Genomic DNA, 18386 nt, shown 5'->3' with positions numbered 1-18386 from the left:
CAATTTTAAATTGATACACAAAGATTTTAACATGCCTTTATGGCCCCTGTACCACAGCCCACATATCCCTAAGGGCCCACGGAACCCAGTTTAAGAACCCCTAAACTTGAGGTAAGTAAAATCGCTAACGCTAAAGCAAAGTACTATAATAAGCCGAAAACGTATTAAAAATGTTTCAATTATATGTATTTTGCTTGTTCATGTATGGAAATGACTTAATTTAGTATTGGATAGGGTCGGCGATATTTTTTAGCGAAGGTATCGGTTATCGGTATCGATATTATCAAGGCAACCTTTTAGTATCGGACGAGTTCCCATATTACCGCTTGGATCGGTTATCGGCTTCGATACGATAATATCGGACGTGTCTGAATCTGAGATTTGCAATTTGTATCGGACGGCGGAAAACTTTTGTGTGATTGCGTTATTTAAGCTACGTTAGTTAAACGTAATGACTTGTGTTGTCGAGATTAGAGGGCAACTAATGTTACACGGCGATTTTAGACTCCGTTTTAATTAGCGTATGAATGTAACAAATTAACCGACAGTCAGTTTACAAAACTTTCGATAGCAGGGCATGAAATAAAATTTGTCAATGTGTCTTTCAGTTAATTTAAATAAAAATACACTTGGTAGTTAGTAATTTAAGTTGGCTCACCAAAAAATTGGAAAAAAGTAGAAATACTTGTGTAATATACCCACCAGTCCACAGAAGATAAGTAGGGTAGATTGAGTTTTTGTTTCTAAAAGTGTTTAAACGTTTTGTCAGTATTGTCAGTGTTTCACTTTGCAAGTAAGGTAAGCTTGAAATGTAATTACTTAACATGTAACATTTTGGCATATTAGTACATTTTACGAACACTAATATATAATGCAATCACTACAAGTGTTGAGGAGAAATTTGAACTTAACATTTGGGAAAAAAATTGGTGTGTTTCACACAAAACACTGCTGTTTTTGAATTTTTTCAAAGTCAAAATTTTCGAATATACAATTGTAATTAAAAAATCGTAAACATACCTTCGGTATTGATTGTTTCTTATCTTTATTAATTGCGTCTTCTTTAACTTCGAGAATATAGATCCAGATAAAAAGGCTTAAACTCTAACAGAACAAGGCTTGAAACTTGGAAAACCAACAGTAAGTGCAATGAACACGAGGCGGCGTTTTCAGCGAGTAGATTTCACACGCGCTGATTACAATTGATTGCCCCGGGTTCAGTCTTAATTGTGACTAACAGGTTCTGTAGAAGATGGCCGCTGTACACCATTACGATTTTAGTTTATGAACCGGCTTTTCCATTCACTCTAGCAGCGATATGCATGTTGTGTGCTGCACAAAGTTTAAATTTGAATTGAGACGAATATACACTTTGGTATCACATTTTTACTTTGTTTTCTATAGATTGTCCTTTTGTTTTACTATAGATTGCGTTTGTTTTACTAGATTACGCACTTTCAGAATAAACCTAAACTTCCTGTGATTAGCAAAGCACTGCTTAAAATAACACGACTGTCTCATCAAACTTGGTAACTCAGTAAATAAACATTTTGGACAAAGTTTACTTTGAATAATAGTTCAAGCTTGGGCCAACATGACCACAAGTTAAGTTTTAGGTATGTTGGACTAAGATAATATTACGGACAAGCGTTGCACTTTTACAAAAGAAGAGGCTAACGGGATAATATTGCTTCAAATAAAATTTTCAGACTTGGACAACTAGATTTATTTTGGCTTTTGAAAATTAAATTAGAATTAAAATTAGAGCAAACAAGCAATTCGCAAATTAGATTAGAATTAGAATTAGCCGTATTTTGCTCTCATTCAAAGAATTAGAAAACTAGAATTATCTAGTTGTCCAAGTCTCGTATCAAACGTTCTAAAATTGTCGATTTTGAACAATTAGCGCCATCGTAAATGTTTTGTGGGAATAGTCACAAGGCTTTAAATTTTTCCCACATACGCGTTGTTGTTTTAAAATTTAGATCAGTGTTGAAAGTAGCATAACCTTTATACCTGAACATAGGTTTCAAAACTTTCAGAGATGACGTCATAAAGCTACGTCAAAACAGAAAGTCTAAAAAATGAGACCTTTGGTTAACTTTTTGATGTAGTGAACACTTTCCGTTTTAGTTTCACCACTGATTTTAATATTTTGGAATAACTTTTTTTAAACCGTTCTCGAAAAAGTAATTTGCAAAAAAAAACAATTCTGTCCTCAACTGCTTTTTTTTGGTTCATCTTTGATTAAATCTAACTTTCTTTTTCAATAAACTGTCAAAAGTCAAGGGAGGTTAAGCTTTTATTGAAATATCTTGATTTCGTGATTTTAAGGCGAGCGGTAAGACAGTGAAAATGCGTAAAGATGGAACACAATTGCTCAAACTTAAAGTAACTTATACTAATAAACCAATACGCTGATAAAGTCACAAATATTTTTAAGCATTAAGGAACAATTTCCAACCTATACGAGTCACTATACCTTTTTAAAACATTCAAGCGTTTTATTTTCATTGAAAACTTCGTATACTACTACTACAAGTATAAATACTTTAGCGAACTTAAAAAACAATACTTTAGTCGAATTAAGATAAAAAAATATGCTCCAAAACAAAAACAAAAATGTTATAGTTAGGAAATGTTGAGTTACATTTAACGATATTAACGCAAGTTCGGTTTTAATCAAGATGATGTCGATCTACTCGACCTTTTTGGCTTTGACATTTATTATCAAGATACTCTTAAATAAATGAATAAATAAAATGTGTCAATTTACAGTTTTACTGCAGAAACTTTTTCAGAACGTTCATACAACCAGTGCCGAAAGGTCAAATATTTTGTCCGAAGGACAAAATAGTTTATTGGACCTTCGCTAAAAAAATAGAGATAACATATGCTAACAATGTTACACTTTGATGATAAAAAACATTAAAATCTGGTGGTACGACATATTTAAGTCACAGTCCTTATTTTTCTATTTTTTGTGCCACTTTCTATAGAAACAGTGACTTTGTTGCATTGAAAGGCACGGAAAGTTTATCAAATGTTTATTGATCCGTCACGACATTATTAATAATCGAGACATACATAAATGAAATAATGTATAATAACGATAAGAAAAAATATTTCATTATATAGGTCAGCGTGGTCCAACTGCAGGCCCTTCAGCTTTTTTGGCCGGTGAACTAATAGTCAGCCTTGGTTCAATCTGGCAATATCACTTCAATTTTTGTTTTTTTAAGTTTTTGGTGTTGAAATTATTTCATAACTACCGTAACTGAACAAAGGTATACATTCCATAAAGTTAGTATATATGCCATAGGCTATGTATAATTTGCCAGCAATGAGCCCAAGAATCGCAATTTAAAAACATTGGCCCGCAAGATAAAATAAACATTTTTTTTGGCCCGCGATGAAAAGAAGTTGGACCACCCTGAATAGGTGATTAAGCTTTCGCTGCAGTGCACATCACGGATACTGTATAGACTCCTTCTAAGCATAAAGTGCATTTGACATCGCTCGAAAATAAATGATCAAAATTAAATAAGACGACGAAACACGAGTCAATGAAATACAATTTTCTAAAAAATAAGCGAATATTTACAGAGGTTACAAGGCATACTGGAATCTACGAGTGTACGATACTTTTTATCTCAATACCGATACTCGACAAAGACGAATACCGCGATTCGATAATAACAATCAAAATGTCTCGATTTAATATAAAATTAAAGGTTTTACATCAATTACAGTACTTATAAATCGCAAGCAGTGTGGACACGGCTTAATTACATGAAGGTTTTCTGAAAAAAGAACACTTTTCAATGCCGTTTGAGGGAATTTTGCTTTGAATTTTTTTTTAAATAAAATTAAAACATTACAACGTCATACTCCCTTGTTATTGAGCTAAAAGTTTCATTAGCATTAAGAAGCCAAGTTAACTCCATTTGTTAACCTTTAAAAACTAAAAAAAAATACCTTTTAAGGTAAAATCGCTTGGATCGCAAATCATGACTGAAATGCACAACTCAATTCAGTATAGGATCAGCACCGATACCCTAGTATCGGACGAGTAGCGATACTACAACTTGACATCGGGTATCGGCTTCGATCCGACATTATAGGACACTCCTACTGGAAAGACGGTTTAATACAGCGGCGTGAACTTACAGTGGATATAGGGGACAGTGAAAGAGTAGGAGTTCCCATATTAAGCAATAAACGGCCAGCATAGAGCTTAAGCGAAGTAAAGGGGAGATTAGAAGAGTCCACTGTCTTGGTCTTGGTAATGCGGTTCAGTTGCGTGGAAGTAATCCTCAAGGAATCCCTGAAAAAACAAGAAAAAATATTTTCATTCATAAATTCGAGTGTGACTAATATGACCATTGACCTTGTATACGTATTGCCTCCGCAATTGATTAAGGTTTGAGTAATCTGTCTTAGGATAAATCTTAATGTGTCTAAGCATGACACTTACGGCAGTCGGCAGCACAAACAAATTAAACGACCACATGAAAACAGGCTCGAGAAACAGTAGCGTACGTAACAGGAGGAAAGTCTTGAACTTCGAAAGGTCAAGTGGAATGAATTGAAATTAAGTAACAGCTGGTGTAACTTAAAATAATACTTGCTTTGTCACATTTGTGTTTTTTTTTTCTTGTATTTCTATATGTAGGTAAGTGAGTTGGTTGTATTTAATTGGAAAAAAATATTTCCGATCAAAACGGAACGCATATTTGGAACCACCAGCTTACTGAGGATGTTTATATCCTGTTTTGTTAAACAATAAAAGCACTAAAAAAAGTCATGAATAAAATGTTTTAAAGCACGAAACTTTCCATTACACTATTTTTCTGCGAAAGATAGCTGCCATACGAAAGTGTTTTGGGTGTTTACACAATGAAATAACCGAGTTTTCGTAATTAAATTGACAAGTAATATTTAGTCTTGTCTCTTTAATAAACAAGACTCGTAATAATAGGTTTGTAATGGCGTGAGCCTGTTGCTGCTTAAATACAACAGAGACCAACTTATGTAAAGGGACAATAAATTGTCCTACATTCTCAATTTCTGCAACATATACACAAAAAATTATCCTAGTCTCACCATCATGTACTCGAAGGTAGGGCGTTGCGATGCGTCGTGATGCCAACAGTTGAGCATGAGATCGTACAGAGAATCAGGGCACTCCACTCCAGGCATTGTGGGCTTCGGCATTCGGTAACCGGCAGGCACTCTCTCCATCACAATTGTGTTACTCATTCCTGGAAGGTTTAACAAACTAAGTTAAGATTTCGGAAAAACTAAGTTAAGTTTTTGGATTGTCGCAAAGTTTCGTCATAACGTGATGACTCTAAGGGTCTCTTTTTTTAGACGTCCCTTTGTGACGTGTTTTTTTGTGACATCATCTCTGAAAATTATCATGCGGTTTGGGAAGACAATTTTTCGCCCATTTCGTCCGTGAGTAAATGATTTGTATTTCACCCCTGAGTCGCACACAAAAAATTTGTATCAAAAAGCTCAGCATAAGACCAAAAATGGGAATACAAGAATAATTTGAATTTTCTCTCGGCGCCCTTGAGCGTTAAAACAGCAACCAGGTTGGGAAACATTGTTCTAACTGATAATCTTTAGTAACAAAAATTATTTTAATGTGGTAAGACATACTGCAATCACAATGATGCTGCTCATCCCTGGAAATCGATTTGTCAATTCAAAATGTTGATACTGAATCTGGAGCGGATCTAGGATATTTGTTAGGAGAGGGCATCCTTGTTTTCATAGATGACGTCGCAAAGTTACATAAAATAGTTACATCTAAAGTGGTGATTTCAAAGGTTCCTTTTTTAGCCGTCATGTTATGACGTCATTTGTGCCGTCATCTCTAAACAGTTTTATGCTTTCCGGTAAGAAAATTTCTCGTACTTTCCGTAAGCAAAAATTGTTATACAAAAATTACAACAAGAAGCTCACCAATAGAGTATAACGGGAATACAAAAGACTTAAAATAAATTTAACTCAGTGCCCCTGAGAGTCAAAATCGGCCTACGCACCCCGGTTAGGAAACACTCTTCTAAATGGTGGCATTTAGTAAGAAATACAAAAAAATAAACATATCCTGATCGAGCAGCGATTCGAACCAACGCCCTCGGGAAAACTTACCCGGGTAAGGAATCCTTCCTCTTGTGATAATCTCAGTGAGAAGGACTCCAAAGCTCCACACATCTGACTTGATGGTAAATCTTCCGTAAGAAGCTGCCTCAGGAGCCGTCCATTTGATCGGGAACTTTGAACCTTGGTTGAACAAATCGGGTTTAAAACGAATGGATTGTAAATTCGATGTATTCTTCGATCTAGGCCGTGTGCAAAGTAAAATATACTATTGTACAAATGTACAAAAATGCATCAAATGGGATTTTTTCTTCATTTTATTTAAGTTTATATATAAAACTGAATCAAAACATTTGTCAAAGTAATTAAAATTTACAGAAACTTTGAGCCTTAGTGGAAATTTTGGGGATTAATAAAACTCATAAAAATGGTGGGAATCGGGTGAAAACTCGTACATAAGGTGAAAAAAATTGTCAAATTTGTCAAAAAAATTAACAAACAAAAAAATACTATTGTACAAACGAAAATGCATAAAATCAGACGGACTTAGAGTTTTAAACGTCCAGTGATAATAAGCAGTTGATCCAGCAAATATTTTACAGTAAAGTTTATATATAAAACTGAATCAAAATATCAGTCAAATCATTAAAATTAATCCGGAACTTAAAGCCTTGGAGAAAAGTTTGGGAACTATTAGAAATCATACAAATGGTTGACATATAGAACTTTACCGAATCTACTAGTAAATTAAGATTATTGGCATGAGTGTATTCTGCGATATCGACTTTGTGCAAAATTTAACAAGCAAAAACTACTATTGAACAAACGTAACTGCATTAAATCAAACGGATTCCAGTTCTTGAAAGTGTCAGTGATACTAAGCAATAAATGTACAGTAACGTATATATACAATCAAGGTATCAGTCAAAATCCTAATTAAAATGGTAAGTCAAGATAAAACCCTTCTAGTGGTATCCCAATGTTTACAGTGAATCATACAACTTGACAGTCAACGTTTTGAAAAAAGTTTTAAGTGTTTTTTTAGAAAGCAACAATATTTGTTATATGTAGTACATCAATCATATTTTGGTAGAATTTGGTTTCTTTCATAACAAAACATCACTTTAATCACTCCACAAATGTCAAAATTTTACATTTTATTTTGGTACAAACAAAAAAAAAACAAAATTAGCAGTATAGTTTTACCTTTGCTTGCGTTATATTCATCGTCCTCAATTAATCTCGCCAGCCCGAAGTCAGCCACCTTACACACGTTGTTCTCACCCACCAGAATGTTGGCAGCCCTAACATCTCTGTGGATGTAGTTCATTCGTTCGATGTAAGCCATACCAGCTGCTATCTGTGAAGACACATTCAACTTGGAAAAAAAAGTCAGATTCAACTTAGCTAAGTATAATGATCTGGGGTGTCGAAACTACGGCTAATTTGGCTGACCCGTTGTATGTTTCCCTAATAGAGATAAAATACAGTTTTAAAATTATGTTTGATAATTTTCTACCTGAAGGCGGCTTTAGTAAGAAATAGAAACAGCTTTAAAAATATCCTGATCGAGCTGCGATTTGAACCATTGACCTTGGGAAAACTTACCCGCGGAGAGAATCCTCCCGCTCCAAAAAATACAGTTTTAAAATAATGATTGATTAAATTTTAATAAAAAATTAAACTGAACTACAGTTTTGTAAACAAGCCGTTTTTAAATTTCCAGTTAAGCCATCCTCTGATCACGTGTATACCTATAGCAGCTCTGGTTTGAACAATACGACAAACTAGTTAATATATCCCAGGCGTATTGGAATAAATTAATGTCATTATAACAGTATTTCAAACGAAAAACTGAAAGTTCATTGAAAACGGTTTCTTTGCAAGCTAATAAAAGAAGTTTCGCTTTATGGAATAATTCTCCATTATCGCTGTTGTTCATAGAACTGGCCAAGCATAAAGTGAAACGGTTTAATTGGACTTTAACCTACCGTATTACTATATGATAGCGCCTAATTGTTGATTATTTACGCAAAACTTGGGATATATTGTTGTTCAATGATCACTTAAGATAAAGCAAGTCCTTTAATCAGTCGGGTAAAATGTGAAGTACTGTATAAGAAGCGTACCGCTTCGCTCAAAAATCAGTCAGCAAGGTGTAAAACTTGTAATACAAATCTGCATTTCGCCATATAAATGCATTTTTATTAAAAGTTTTTAGACTTTGCTGACTGATTTGAGTTCAAAGCGATGCGCTTTTCAATCTTTTATTAAAATTTTGGAACTTTTATCTTCGACTTTATGTGTTCTGTTGGAGGACAAGATTCTGTTGCGGATACACATACTAAGCGTACCATAAGAGTTTTTTTATAGGAGTTTTCATTAAATGTAGTTTTGGTTCGAAATCCCTATTCTTTTTATTCTAGACCAGCAAGAATCCATGAGTGGATATTGAATTTCCACCTTGTTTTGTTAATGGTCTTAAAACAGAGAGACTGTAGAGTTGGAACCGGAATCAGAATGTATTTGCATTCATTCTAATTAAGATATTAATCCACTTGACTGCGTCACTGTGTTAATAATAAACTCCTGTACAAAGATAAAGACTTCAGTATCTTATCGGACCCTCTGTTTCTCAATCGCGCTTACTTGGGCCGACATGTCGATCTGTTCGACGAGTCCTGACTTCCGACCGTCGCCATCTTTAAGGAAATCCAGCAAACTTCCGTTGCACATGAACTCGGTAACAATGTAGATAGGCTCCGATGAAACCTGGACACAAAATACCAAACTGGTAAAAAGACTGCTTGAAAACTAACAAGCTTTGACTCGCTCCTCTCTGAGCCTGTGTATCTCAGTTCGTAAAGCGTCAGTCCCGATATGACTGGAGGTCGTGAGTTCGAACCTCACTGCAGGCTAGTTGTTTTTCTAGCCTGGCCTTCGGTGTAGATTTTTGTAGATTCCTTTTAACTCATTCGAGGCTAAATATTACAAAAAATTAAACGCTTCAGGTTTTTGGTTAAAAAAAAATGTATTTTTGATTATTTAATGAATGATATTCGATTTTTGGCCTGATAAGTTTTTTAACAGCTCAATGTTTTTTAAATACCCAACTGTTAACAAGACTGATTGAAAATAACAAGCGTGTAGATTCCTTGTTCATTCGTTTATTTTATGAACATACACTAAACGTTTTTCGCACCACACCAAGGCTGAAAAACATTGGCCTTTCCAACTTTCAGTCTGCCGCCATGAAAAACCTCGTTTGGCAAACCTGCAGGGTCGCGACCCCACAGGACCCCCTCCCCCAGGTTTAAAGCCTGGTTCCAACCCAACAATGCGATTTGTGTATTTAAAGCAGGCCACATTGTGTTGTTTATATAGCAGGAAACGAACAAAGTAAATACGTTAATCATTATATAGGAAGTAAAAATCACTTTCACTACTTGATCGACACCTTTGCGAGCGGGTGCCACGAAAAACTATATTGTTTCATCGGGATAAATGGGCTTTTAACACTGACAGAGGTTAGTATCTTGTTATATACACTGCAAAATGTCACTAATGATTAAAATTTGGGAAAAACTGTAAAAAAATAATGTTTTCACTAACCATGTCGTTATATCATCTGTATAGGCTAATGGTTATAGTAAAGCTGTGAACTCGATGCTTGATTAAATTAAAAATAAAATGTTTATTTACCAATGCGTTTTTAACAAATACAATCGCACGTTTAGGCCATAACTGTGTTATTGTTCTTTATGAGATTTGTGCATCATGTTTTGACTTTTCGAATACACAACAACAAAACGATCAACTGTTCACGTCATAATTGCAACATTGCAACATTGTTATTTTTTAAACTAGCTAACGACCATTAGGCGTCAGATACTATTTGCGGTTCGTTGAATAAATGTCCTTTATTTCATAAGTAGACTCATTTGTCATTTTTTTTCCTTATATGAATTTTGAATTTAAACATTCTTACGTCATAATGGAAGCATTCTTGATTTGTTTTTGTTTGAAATTGCTAACTCACCACAGCGTAGAGGTTGACCAGTTTCTCGTGCCTTAGCGTCTTCATGATGGCCGCCTCGGCCAAGAAGGACGCCGGCGTCATGGTTCCGGGCTTGAGGGTCTTTACGGCCACCGGGGTGGTGCCGTTCCACAGGCCTGAACGACACACAGAGCTTGTGAGCACATACAGTACATACACAAGGAAGTGGTTTGTTCCCTAACTTATAGTTCCGTAATATAAAGCGTGGGATTTATAGGCAGGAATAAGATACTTCCAAAAACCTTGTGTTTTTTAAGTTCTTTACATGGCTATTGCAACACTTCTTGTTTTCAAGCAATTTTTCTATTTACGCTGCGAGAAATTGAGAAGTAGGTAGCTTTTAAACCAAAACAACGCCTTTTAAAACGTATGTTTTTAAACTGTACCTTTAAACATACTTCTTTTTAAACGATACCTTTAATTACACGTGTTTATCGTACCTTTCCACACGTGTTTTTCAACCGTATTTTCCAATGCATCTGATTTCAAACATAACCTTTCCATGTTTACATTTTTTAACCGTAACTTTAGAAACATGCTTTTAAACGTTCCTTTCCATGGTTTTTAAACGTTACCTTTTTAAACGTTACCTTCCAAACATCCACATTTGCTTTTTGTCCTTTATAAATCAATTTTTTAAAGCGTACATTTCCGACATATTTTTAAACCGTATCTTTTAAGCATTTAAAAGAAAATTAAAACAGTACCTTATCATTTTTTAAACGGCACCTTTCAAACATCAGTTTTTAGACCTTACCTTTCCAGACGTCCCCGAATTGTCCAGCTCCCAGTTTCTTTTGCAGACTGAGTTGTGTTCTTTCGATCTCCCAAACGTCGGGTCCGATTCCCAAGTCTATCCTGGGCTTGTTCTCACGAGGACAAGGCTCACCCAATGCACAACACAAACCGTCCGAGTGGCCTGCCAACAAACGTACAGCTCAAAATCATTGACCTTATAAATGTTTGGAAACATGACCCAAGTAATGGAGAAACTTAATCAATTGATTCGCTTGCCTGATTGCCTGAAACGTGTTTTCCTAACTTGTGACTATCTCGTTCCGCATTCTGGTTTAAGTTACTCTCATAACGATTGGTTGTTCATTGTTGCATTTTTCGCCAAACATAGTTTATATTGCCAACGTTCCTTATGCTTTTTGTTTTAATCTTCTTTTTTATCGTTGATATTTCCTATTTTTTGTTGTAACCTGAGTTCCTTATACCTTCAGGGTCAACTGACTCGATAACCACTTTGTGGTTCTTCGTTGATCCTTTGCTATTGTGTTCGCATTGTAGCAACAAACAAATAAACAGTTAAACATGTAACTGAAATGGCTTGCTTTAAACATTGCTTTACATTACAACTGTCTAGAAATTCAGATTTTTTTAGGATAACCATAATTTTTGGTGTTTTAAAATAAATAGCTTTTTTAGGCACACCATGTACGGATCTGTAATGTAGCATGACAAAGTACAGCTCAAGATTATTAACCTTATAATTTTATAATTAACCTTATAAATTGAGATATTACCCATTGACGTTGACCCAAGCACCACTGAAATAGCAAACATTTTTAAGGAATCATCAACACGTGTTGAACTCTCCTAAACCAAGCCGCAAAACAGGCCACAAATGACTCACTACTTTATGTTAATCTGAACTCAACCTTAGTTCAACATAACATGATTAGTTACTATTAAACACTTGAGCATCATAGTACAGCAGCCCAAACTGATATGACCACATACAGCAGGGGTGTCCAACTCAAACATGCCGACGTGCCAATTTTTATCTTATAACCAGGGTTGCCATCGACATGGACCCAAAATTAAGGACAACCGGAAAATTAGAGCACCTAAAAAACGTTTTTAGACATACATTGTATTTATACGAGCTGTGTCATATCACATTACATACTTTTTGCCAGAAACTATCGGCTCCAGCCATTTATTTAAGGTTCATGGTTTGTTTTCGGTCTTTATTCCTGTTAATGTTGCTTGAAGAACGCTATTTTAAAAATCTGACACGCGATCGACCAGGTGAAATGTGGCGATCAAACGGTCGATCACGATTGTTGGCCACTCCTGCTTTAAGCTTTGCTGATTTAATCGAAGTGTCGACTGCATTGCACCCATTTCCCCATTACCAACCACTACGCAAAATATGCTGCCTTCGCCGCACCCTATTCTGCTGTAGCCTAAACAGCAGTAACCTTGTACTGCTGTTTACCGATAAAATGTCGTCAGCTGCTGTATCCTGGTACATCCAAAACTGCTGTACCACTGCCCTAGCTATCACACCACTTAGAAGTAAAACCTGAGACTTGTACGCCACGGGGACGGGAGTATTTTCATTTATGATGTCATAAAAACATAATTTTAGATTATTATTCAACACCGGTTACCAGAGGAAAACGATCGAGGTTCTGTAGGTGTTGAAAATAAGACAAAATAATGACGCAAGTCAAAAATAAGGACATTTCTTAGAAATAAGGATATCTAAGTTTTCTAAGACCTAGCCCTTCAAAATAAGGACAAATCTTATAAATAAGGACGGTATGGCAACCCTGGTTATAACTTCTTACCGTGCCAAAGTTTAGTAACTATAATTCTTTCTAATATTATAAGAGCTTTTTACAAATTTACACAAAAAAATATTTGTTCATGTAATCAAGCAAACCATTCGTAATTGACCAAAACTGCTTCTTTGCAAACGTTTGTTTTAACCCAAAATCTGAAGATAAATTTGCCTTAAGCTGTGTAGTAGAAATGCGGTTTACTGCATCTAGGGGTCCGTCGGTGCTGAATTTTACTTCTTGTTTCTTCACATCAAGCTAAATGTAGTTATGTTTATGCTAGCCTTCTTCGTAGTATAATCTAATGCTATAATACCAGAATTAATTATTATAGTTGTCGAAATTGCCACGAATGCCGCGACAATGGCAATTGGCTGTAGAATAAATTTAGTATTTTTTTGACAATTGGCGGAGAAACAAATTTGGTATGAGGACTTGCGTGCCATTTTTTATTAGGTCGTGTGCCACATTTGGCACGCGTGCCGCGTGTTGGACACCCCTGCCATATAGCTTATGTTATGATGGACAACGTTTTTTAGTTTACTAAGAGGTAACGTATACAAAATGCCAGAATTTTTGGTTTTATTGCTGTGACTGTTTTAGCCTAGTTATGGATTTGCCATTTATATATAAGTCGAAATGTTTGGCGTTTACGTAGCGTAATCCTAAATAAAAAAACACTATTAATTCAACTAATTAGTTTAACCTGGTTTTAAAAAGTAACCGTTAAAAACTGGAATTTTTTTTTTGTGTCCGGTCACCTAAAACTTTTTTCCAGAACTCACTTTGATAATGTCGCACCAGCGCGAATAGGTCGGGGAACTGGACTCTGGTTGTGATGTAATAACCGCCATTCTCCATTCGGTGGATCTTGTAATGCTTCACTGACGCCGTAGGGTCGCACAGTGTGAGGGAGTAGGTGCCCTTGACTAAAAATAAAAATATTTAAAAATTGGCTATTTTTTTGACACTTTGGGTTTTTAATAGCAGTTCACTAAAAATTTTTTTTTTCTAAAAAATACGTTTTTTAATTTTTAATTTTTATATTTATATTAATAAAAAGATAGATCACTAATTAAGTGCACTTCAATGAGAATAATCTATTTCAAACGTTTTTTTTTTAATCTTAAGTTCCCTACATCGAAATAGAAAAAATATCCTAAATTTATATTCTTAGGATAAGCTTGAAATTTATGCAAGGGGGCTTAAAATACGGTAAAGCTCATTTGACAGCATAACACAAGGCTAAGTATTGTATGTGTCCTGGATAAAGCGTAGCGAACCTGTGGCGGTCTCGCTTTCACGGATGAGAAACATTCCAATTTGCCCTCCGTTACGCATGATTATCTTCTGGCATTCACTGCGTGGCATCTTGCCGAAGAACCACCTGGTCAACAAAAATTACTGAAAAAACGGATTTGTACGACGTGGAAAGAATATCAAAGCCCATACCGAAGTAGTTAGCGTTTTAAACGTTTCAACAAATCTTAAGATAATGGCAGGAGGTTTTAGTTAGACGTAGAATGAATATCAAAGCCCATACCGAAGTAGTTAGCGTTTTGAACGTTTCGAATAATTTAGGATAATGGCTGGAGGTTTTAGTTAGGCGTAGAATGAATATTAAAGCTCATACAGAAGTAGGTAGCATTTTGAATATAACGGCAGTAGGTTGTAGTTGTAGTCGTAGAATGAATGTCATAGAATAAACCATGCAAAGATTGGTAGCACATTTATAAACGTTTTAACTAAATCTCCACTCATTTCAAACAGTTTTTCAACAGTTTCTTACGGTTGGGTCTCGAGACTGTCAGCTGGTGCCACGTAGTTGCTGGGAATGTATCCTTCCCTGTTTGTCTTGATTGAACGAGCTAACCACCAGTCCCCTTCGCTACAACAATATACAAGGAAGTAGAGAATTATACTGCTGTAAAGATGAAGATGTATGATTTAGTAGGCGCTACTTGGTGGGACACGCATAAGTAGAGTTTTTCCGAACTTTTCGTGTGGTGATTTTAAGTACAAACTATTTTTGTTAGGGGCACGCACAGTTTAAGACAAGCGAACTTTGAATGTAATGTCATTTAAAAAATATTCTCTAAATTAAAATGCTACATCAAAGAAATGTTGCCTTGCAAAGTCGGTGTAAGAACAATCGAAAATCCTAAATAAAAAACTAAATTCTTCTTTGTGTATAACAGTGTTTTAAATACGACAATCAGGTGGAAGTCTTACGACTGAAAAAAACTTTTTGTCGCGACACCAATTACAGCGAGTAACAAACAATTTTAAGGAACAACACGTAATAAATTAATACTGGACACTGGAAAGAATTTACATCAAAATCTACGCGAAGCTAACAAAAAGTCATGTACAGCGTTAAATAAAAGGAGAGATTCAGAGCAAATTTTAAAAATTAAAAAAAAAATATATATATATATTATTCAAAAAAATATATATATATCAAAATATATATCATTTTGAAAATATCATTCAAGTACAAGTTCAGTGGTTGGTAAACAAATTAAGTCCAAGTTTTTTGTATAAGTTTTTGTATAAAAGTCCGTGTTCAAGTTAGAATTAGAGCAAGGCAACTTTAGATCAAGTCCTTCTTAAACATATAGCAATCAAAATTACAAATGTTACAATGCATTTCATTACAAAACCATAACTTTAAATGCTGGTTCTTTTTGTTAGACGCGGTGCATTTTTTCAAGCTAGCTAAAATCACTTTTTAAATGCGAAGGTTTTTATTTTCTTGATATTTTTTTTTTATACATTTTGTTAAACATACGGCAATCAAATTGTTGAATGTGTAAAAATGAAGATAAATAACACAATTTATAAATCAATCGTTAATAGTAACATCACCTCATTTTAACCCAAGTTATTTGTCCAAAATGCTTGAGTGGAGTTAAGTCATTTCACTCACATGACTTAAGCCAAGTAAAGTCACTTGAAAACGGTGACTTAAGTTTCCTTGAGACTTAAGTCAAGTCTTTTCGAGCCCATTCAATATATGTGGGCCCCTGATTGGGAGCCACTGGTTTAATTCGTACAAATATTTTTTGCTGAGAGTCCCGAAACCCTTAGGTTATCACTTGGCAGCACGTACACAATGAACTTTTGGTGTTTCTCTTTGTTCGCTTTTAAAGGGGTCATTGTATACGTAATAAGGGAAGTTTTAACTGCCTTATGATATCCTTATACGTCACCAAACACTCTATGTGGGTCAAAATGTCAACGTTTTGAAAGCGGGGTCAATGAACTTTTAAAAGTTGGCCGGAAAACTAAGAAATTGATGAGAACATGGGCTTTTGCAAATACTAGTTTGTTTTAAACAACGTGGGGGGAAAAGAGCGAGAGCTGTTTAAAATGACCAAAAAAGTGAACTGCAAATAAAAAAGAGTGAACAACAAGTAAAAATTGTAGGCAGAATTTACTGATTTTCGGTCAGAATACAAAATTTTATTGACTTTTGGTCATAAAAGTTAAACTTTCTGATGTTTTGTCATAATATTAACTTCTAATGATTTTTGTCATAAGGTATAAATTTTACTGAATTTTGTTACAATATTTAAATTTCACTGAATTTTGATATAATATTTAAATTTTACTGGGTTTGTACAATAAATACTTCATTTATAGATTCATTTTTACTTGATATACAGTTAGGACCCCGACTTACCCGTTTAAAATGTACAGTTCGTCGTCTTTATCAAACGACAAATCTTCGTCTGTGCGAGCATCGTAATTGAACATGGCCACGAATCGCGGGACAGCCCCTGATAAGAGAAAAACAAATGATTTATTGTCGAAAACTTTTGAATGTAAAAATTTTAAACGTGAAAGTACTCTTTACAGTGTTTTTTTGGTAAAACAACTGATTTGATAAAGTTTTTAATAAAAAGGGCTTTTGGTAATGGTTACTATTGCACGCTTGCTTTAAATTTTCTTTTTAATCTTATAAAATATATAAATTTAAAAAGTCATTACATCACTGTACAAGTGTGTCGCTGCACACAGTTTGAAACCCACTTCCTAGATTTTTACAAAAAGCTACTAGTGTTTATTTGTGTACTAATATAAAAGATGAATTCTTATGCCATCCTTTTCCTGGTTTGAACCCAGAGATGAATTCACTATTGCTTCAGAGATCAAGTAAGTTTAAAACCCTGTTATATATTTTTTCGGATTACGTCATTCGTTGTTAGGCCCGATAAAAAAGTTACGTCACCCAATTGTTAGCAGCAGGTAATTGGGTCGTCCGTATTATCCAATTGATACTTAATAAAGCGACAACGGTTATTTAAGTCACTTGATACTGCAAGCCGGATTATACCTAAACTAAGACTTGACAATTCTCTGTCAAAAGCTATAATAAAAACTCGAAAAATCCGTGTACGAATGTAAGCCACAATAATGCACAATTTTAAGTTAAAAAAATATGTGTTTACTTTCTAAAAGGCAAAAACCTTGAATGAAATTTCAAATACAAGATTATTATTTTTTTATTATTCAGCCGATACTGAATAAAGCGACAATATAGTTGAGCAACTTTTTAATGCAAGCAAGATTTTAACCAAACAAAGGATGGAGACACTCTGCCAAAGAGCTACAATAAAAAAAAAACTGGAAAACCTGTTTAAGAATGTAAGCCACAGTAATGCACAGTTTGAAATAAAAAACAGCACTACTATTTTCAGCTCGAACTACTTGCAAACGTAAGATATTTTTAGTGACTTGGAAGCAACAATTTGCATTTGTAATAAAATCTAATTACCAAACCGATACCTCTTTAATAGGTCTTACGTTTTTATGAGAGAATAAGATATGGGACGTTAGGGACATGTAAAAGTAAATTTACTTAATTTGTTTGAACAAAGGGCTACTTCTTAATTTAAGCACTTTTCATTGAGAATGATTTTAAAGAATATTTCTCCAAGGTTTTAGGAAAAAAAGTGCGAAGGCTACAAGAAAGGCATGGTTCTTTTGAATAGAATAAAACTTGATTAACGATTATGCTATTTGGCTTTTCGTTTCGTTTATTTTAATCCAAAGCTTTGCCACACTTAAACTTAATATTTTGGTCACCACAAAAAAGAAGAAACACTGTATTAAAGTAACGAGCTGCAAAACTTTAATAAATTAAATTCAAAAACTTACCCTGATCGGGGGCTTGTGTAGGAGAGGGTAGAGGGGGGTTTACCCCAGGGGGGTCATACTTGGCCTGGGGGGTGAATGCGGGGTTGGCCGCGGGTGGGGTGTCGTCCTGGACGGCCGGTTTCACCAGGCAGGGAAAGCATTTTCTCAGCATCGTCCCACTTTTATATTTGCAACAACATTATCGGGAAACTTAGGGAAAAATGAACGAAAAATCTGTTTGAGAGTAAAAGAACATTGTAAGTCATTGGATCTCAGACTCACGACTTTAACCCAGTTGTGAAAATCAGGTGGCGCTGTTTAACGACAAAATTAAAATCTTGTCAAGCTTTCGCATAACCGTGCTTTATCAGGTCACGGTTGAGCAAAGCTTGTCAAAATTTTAACACAATGTGTCGTTAGAAGTGTTACCTGATTTCCACGGCAAACACGGCAAATCTGTTTGAGTGAAAACGAACGGGTTAAAATAGTGGTTATGTACTGAA

The 18386-nt window shown here is 34.9% G+C and overlaps 1 protein-coding gene across 1 annotated transcript; it reads right to left on the bottom strand.

Annotated features, from left to right (window-relative positions):
* Positions 1–3047: 3047 nt before the first annotated feature.
* On the bottom strand, positions 3048–18109 carry LOC146157554 (tyrosine-protein kinase Yes-like). The gene is made up of 12 exons (XM_083387250.1): positions 17905–18109; positions 16427–16523; positions 14531–14629; positions 14025–14128; positions 13527–13670; positions 10926–11087; positions 10151–10284; positions 8761–8883; positions 7318–7471; positions 6163–6294; positions 5107–5264; positions 3048–4327 (listed from the first exon to the last, which is right to left on the bottom strand). The coding sequence occupies exons 1-12, from the start codon at positions 18053–18055 to the stop codon at positions 4259–4261; spliced, it is 1527 nt and encodes a 508-aa protein (XP_083243376.1). The 5' UTR covers positions 18056–18109; the 3' UTR covers positions 3048–4258.
* Between the last annotated feature and the right edge of the window lie 277 nt (positions 18110–18386).

This window comes from Ascidiella aspersa, chromosome 4 (genome assembly GCF_963924565.1).
Source record: "Ascidiella aspersa chromosome 4, kaAscAspe10.2, whole genome shotgun sequence".
Taxonomy (NCBI): domain Eukaryota; kingdom Metazoa; phylum Chordata; class Ascidiacea; order Phlebobranchia; family Ascidiidae; genus Ascidiella; species Ascidiella aspersa.
The sequence above is the reverse complement of the archived record's forward strand: the minus strand, read 5'-3'. Positions and strand labels throughout refer to the sequence as shown.

Coding starts and splice junctions, on each gene's coding strand:
- LOC146157554 (XM_083387250.1), bottom strand. CDS start 18,055: ATGCTGAGAAAATGCTTTCCCTGCCTGGTGAAACCGGCCGTCCAGGAC. Junction 13,671..14,024: donor TGAAAGCGAGACCGCCACAG/GTTCGCTACGCT, acceptor TTTTATTTTTAG/TCAAGGGCACCTACTCCCTC. Junction 8,884..10,150: donor TGGTCAACCTCTACGCTGTG/GTGAGTTAGCAA, acceptor TTTTGTGTCCAG/GTTTCATCGGAGCCTATCTA.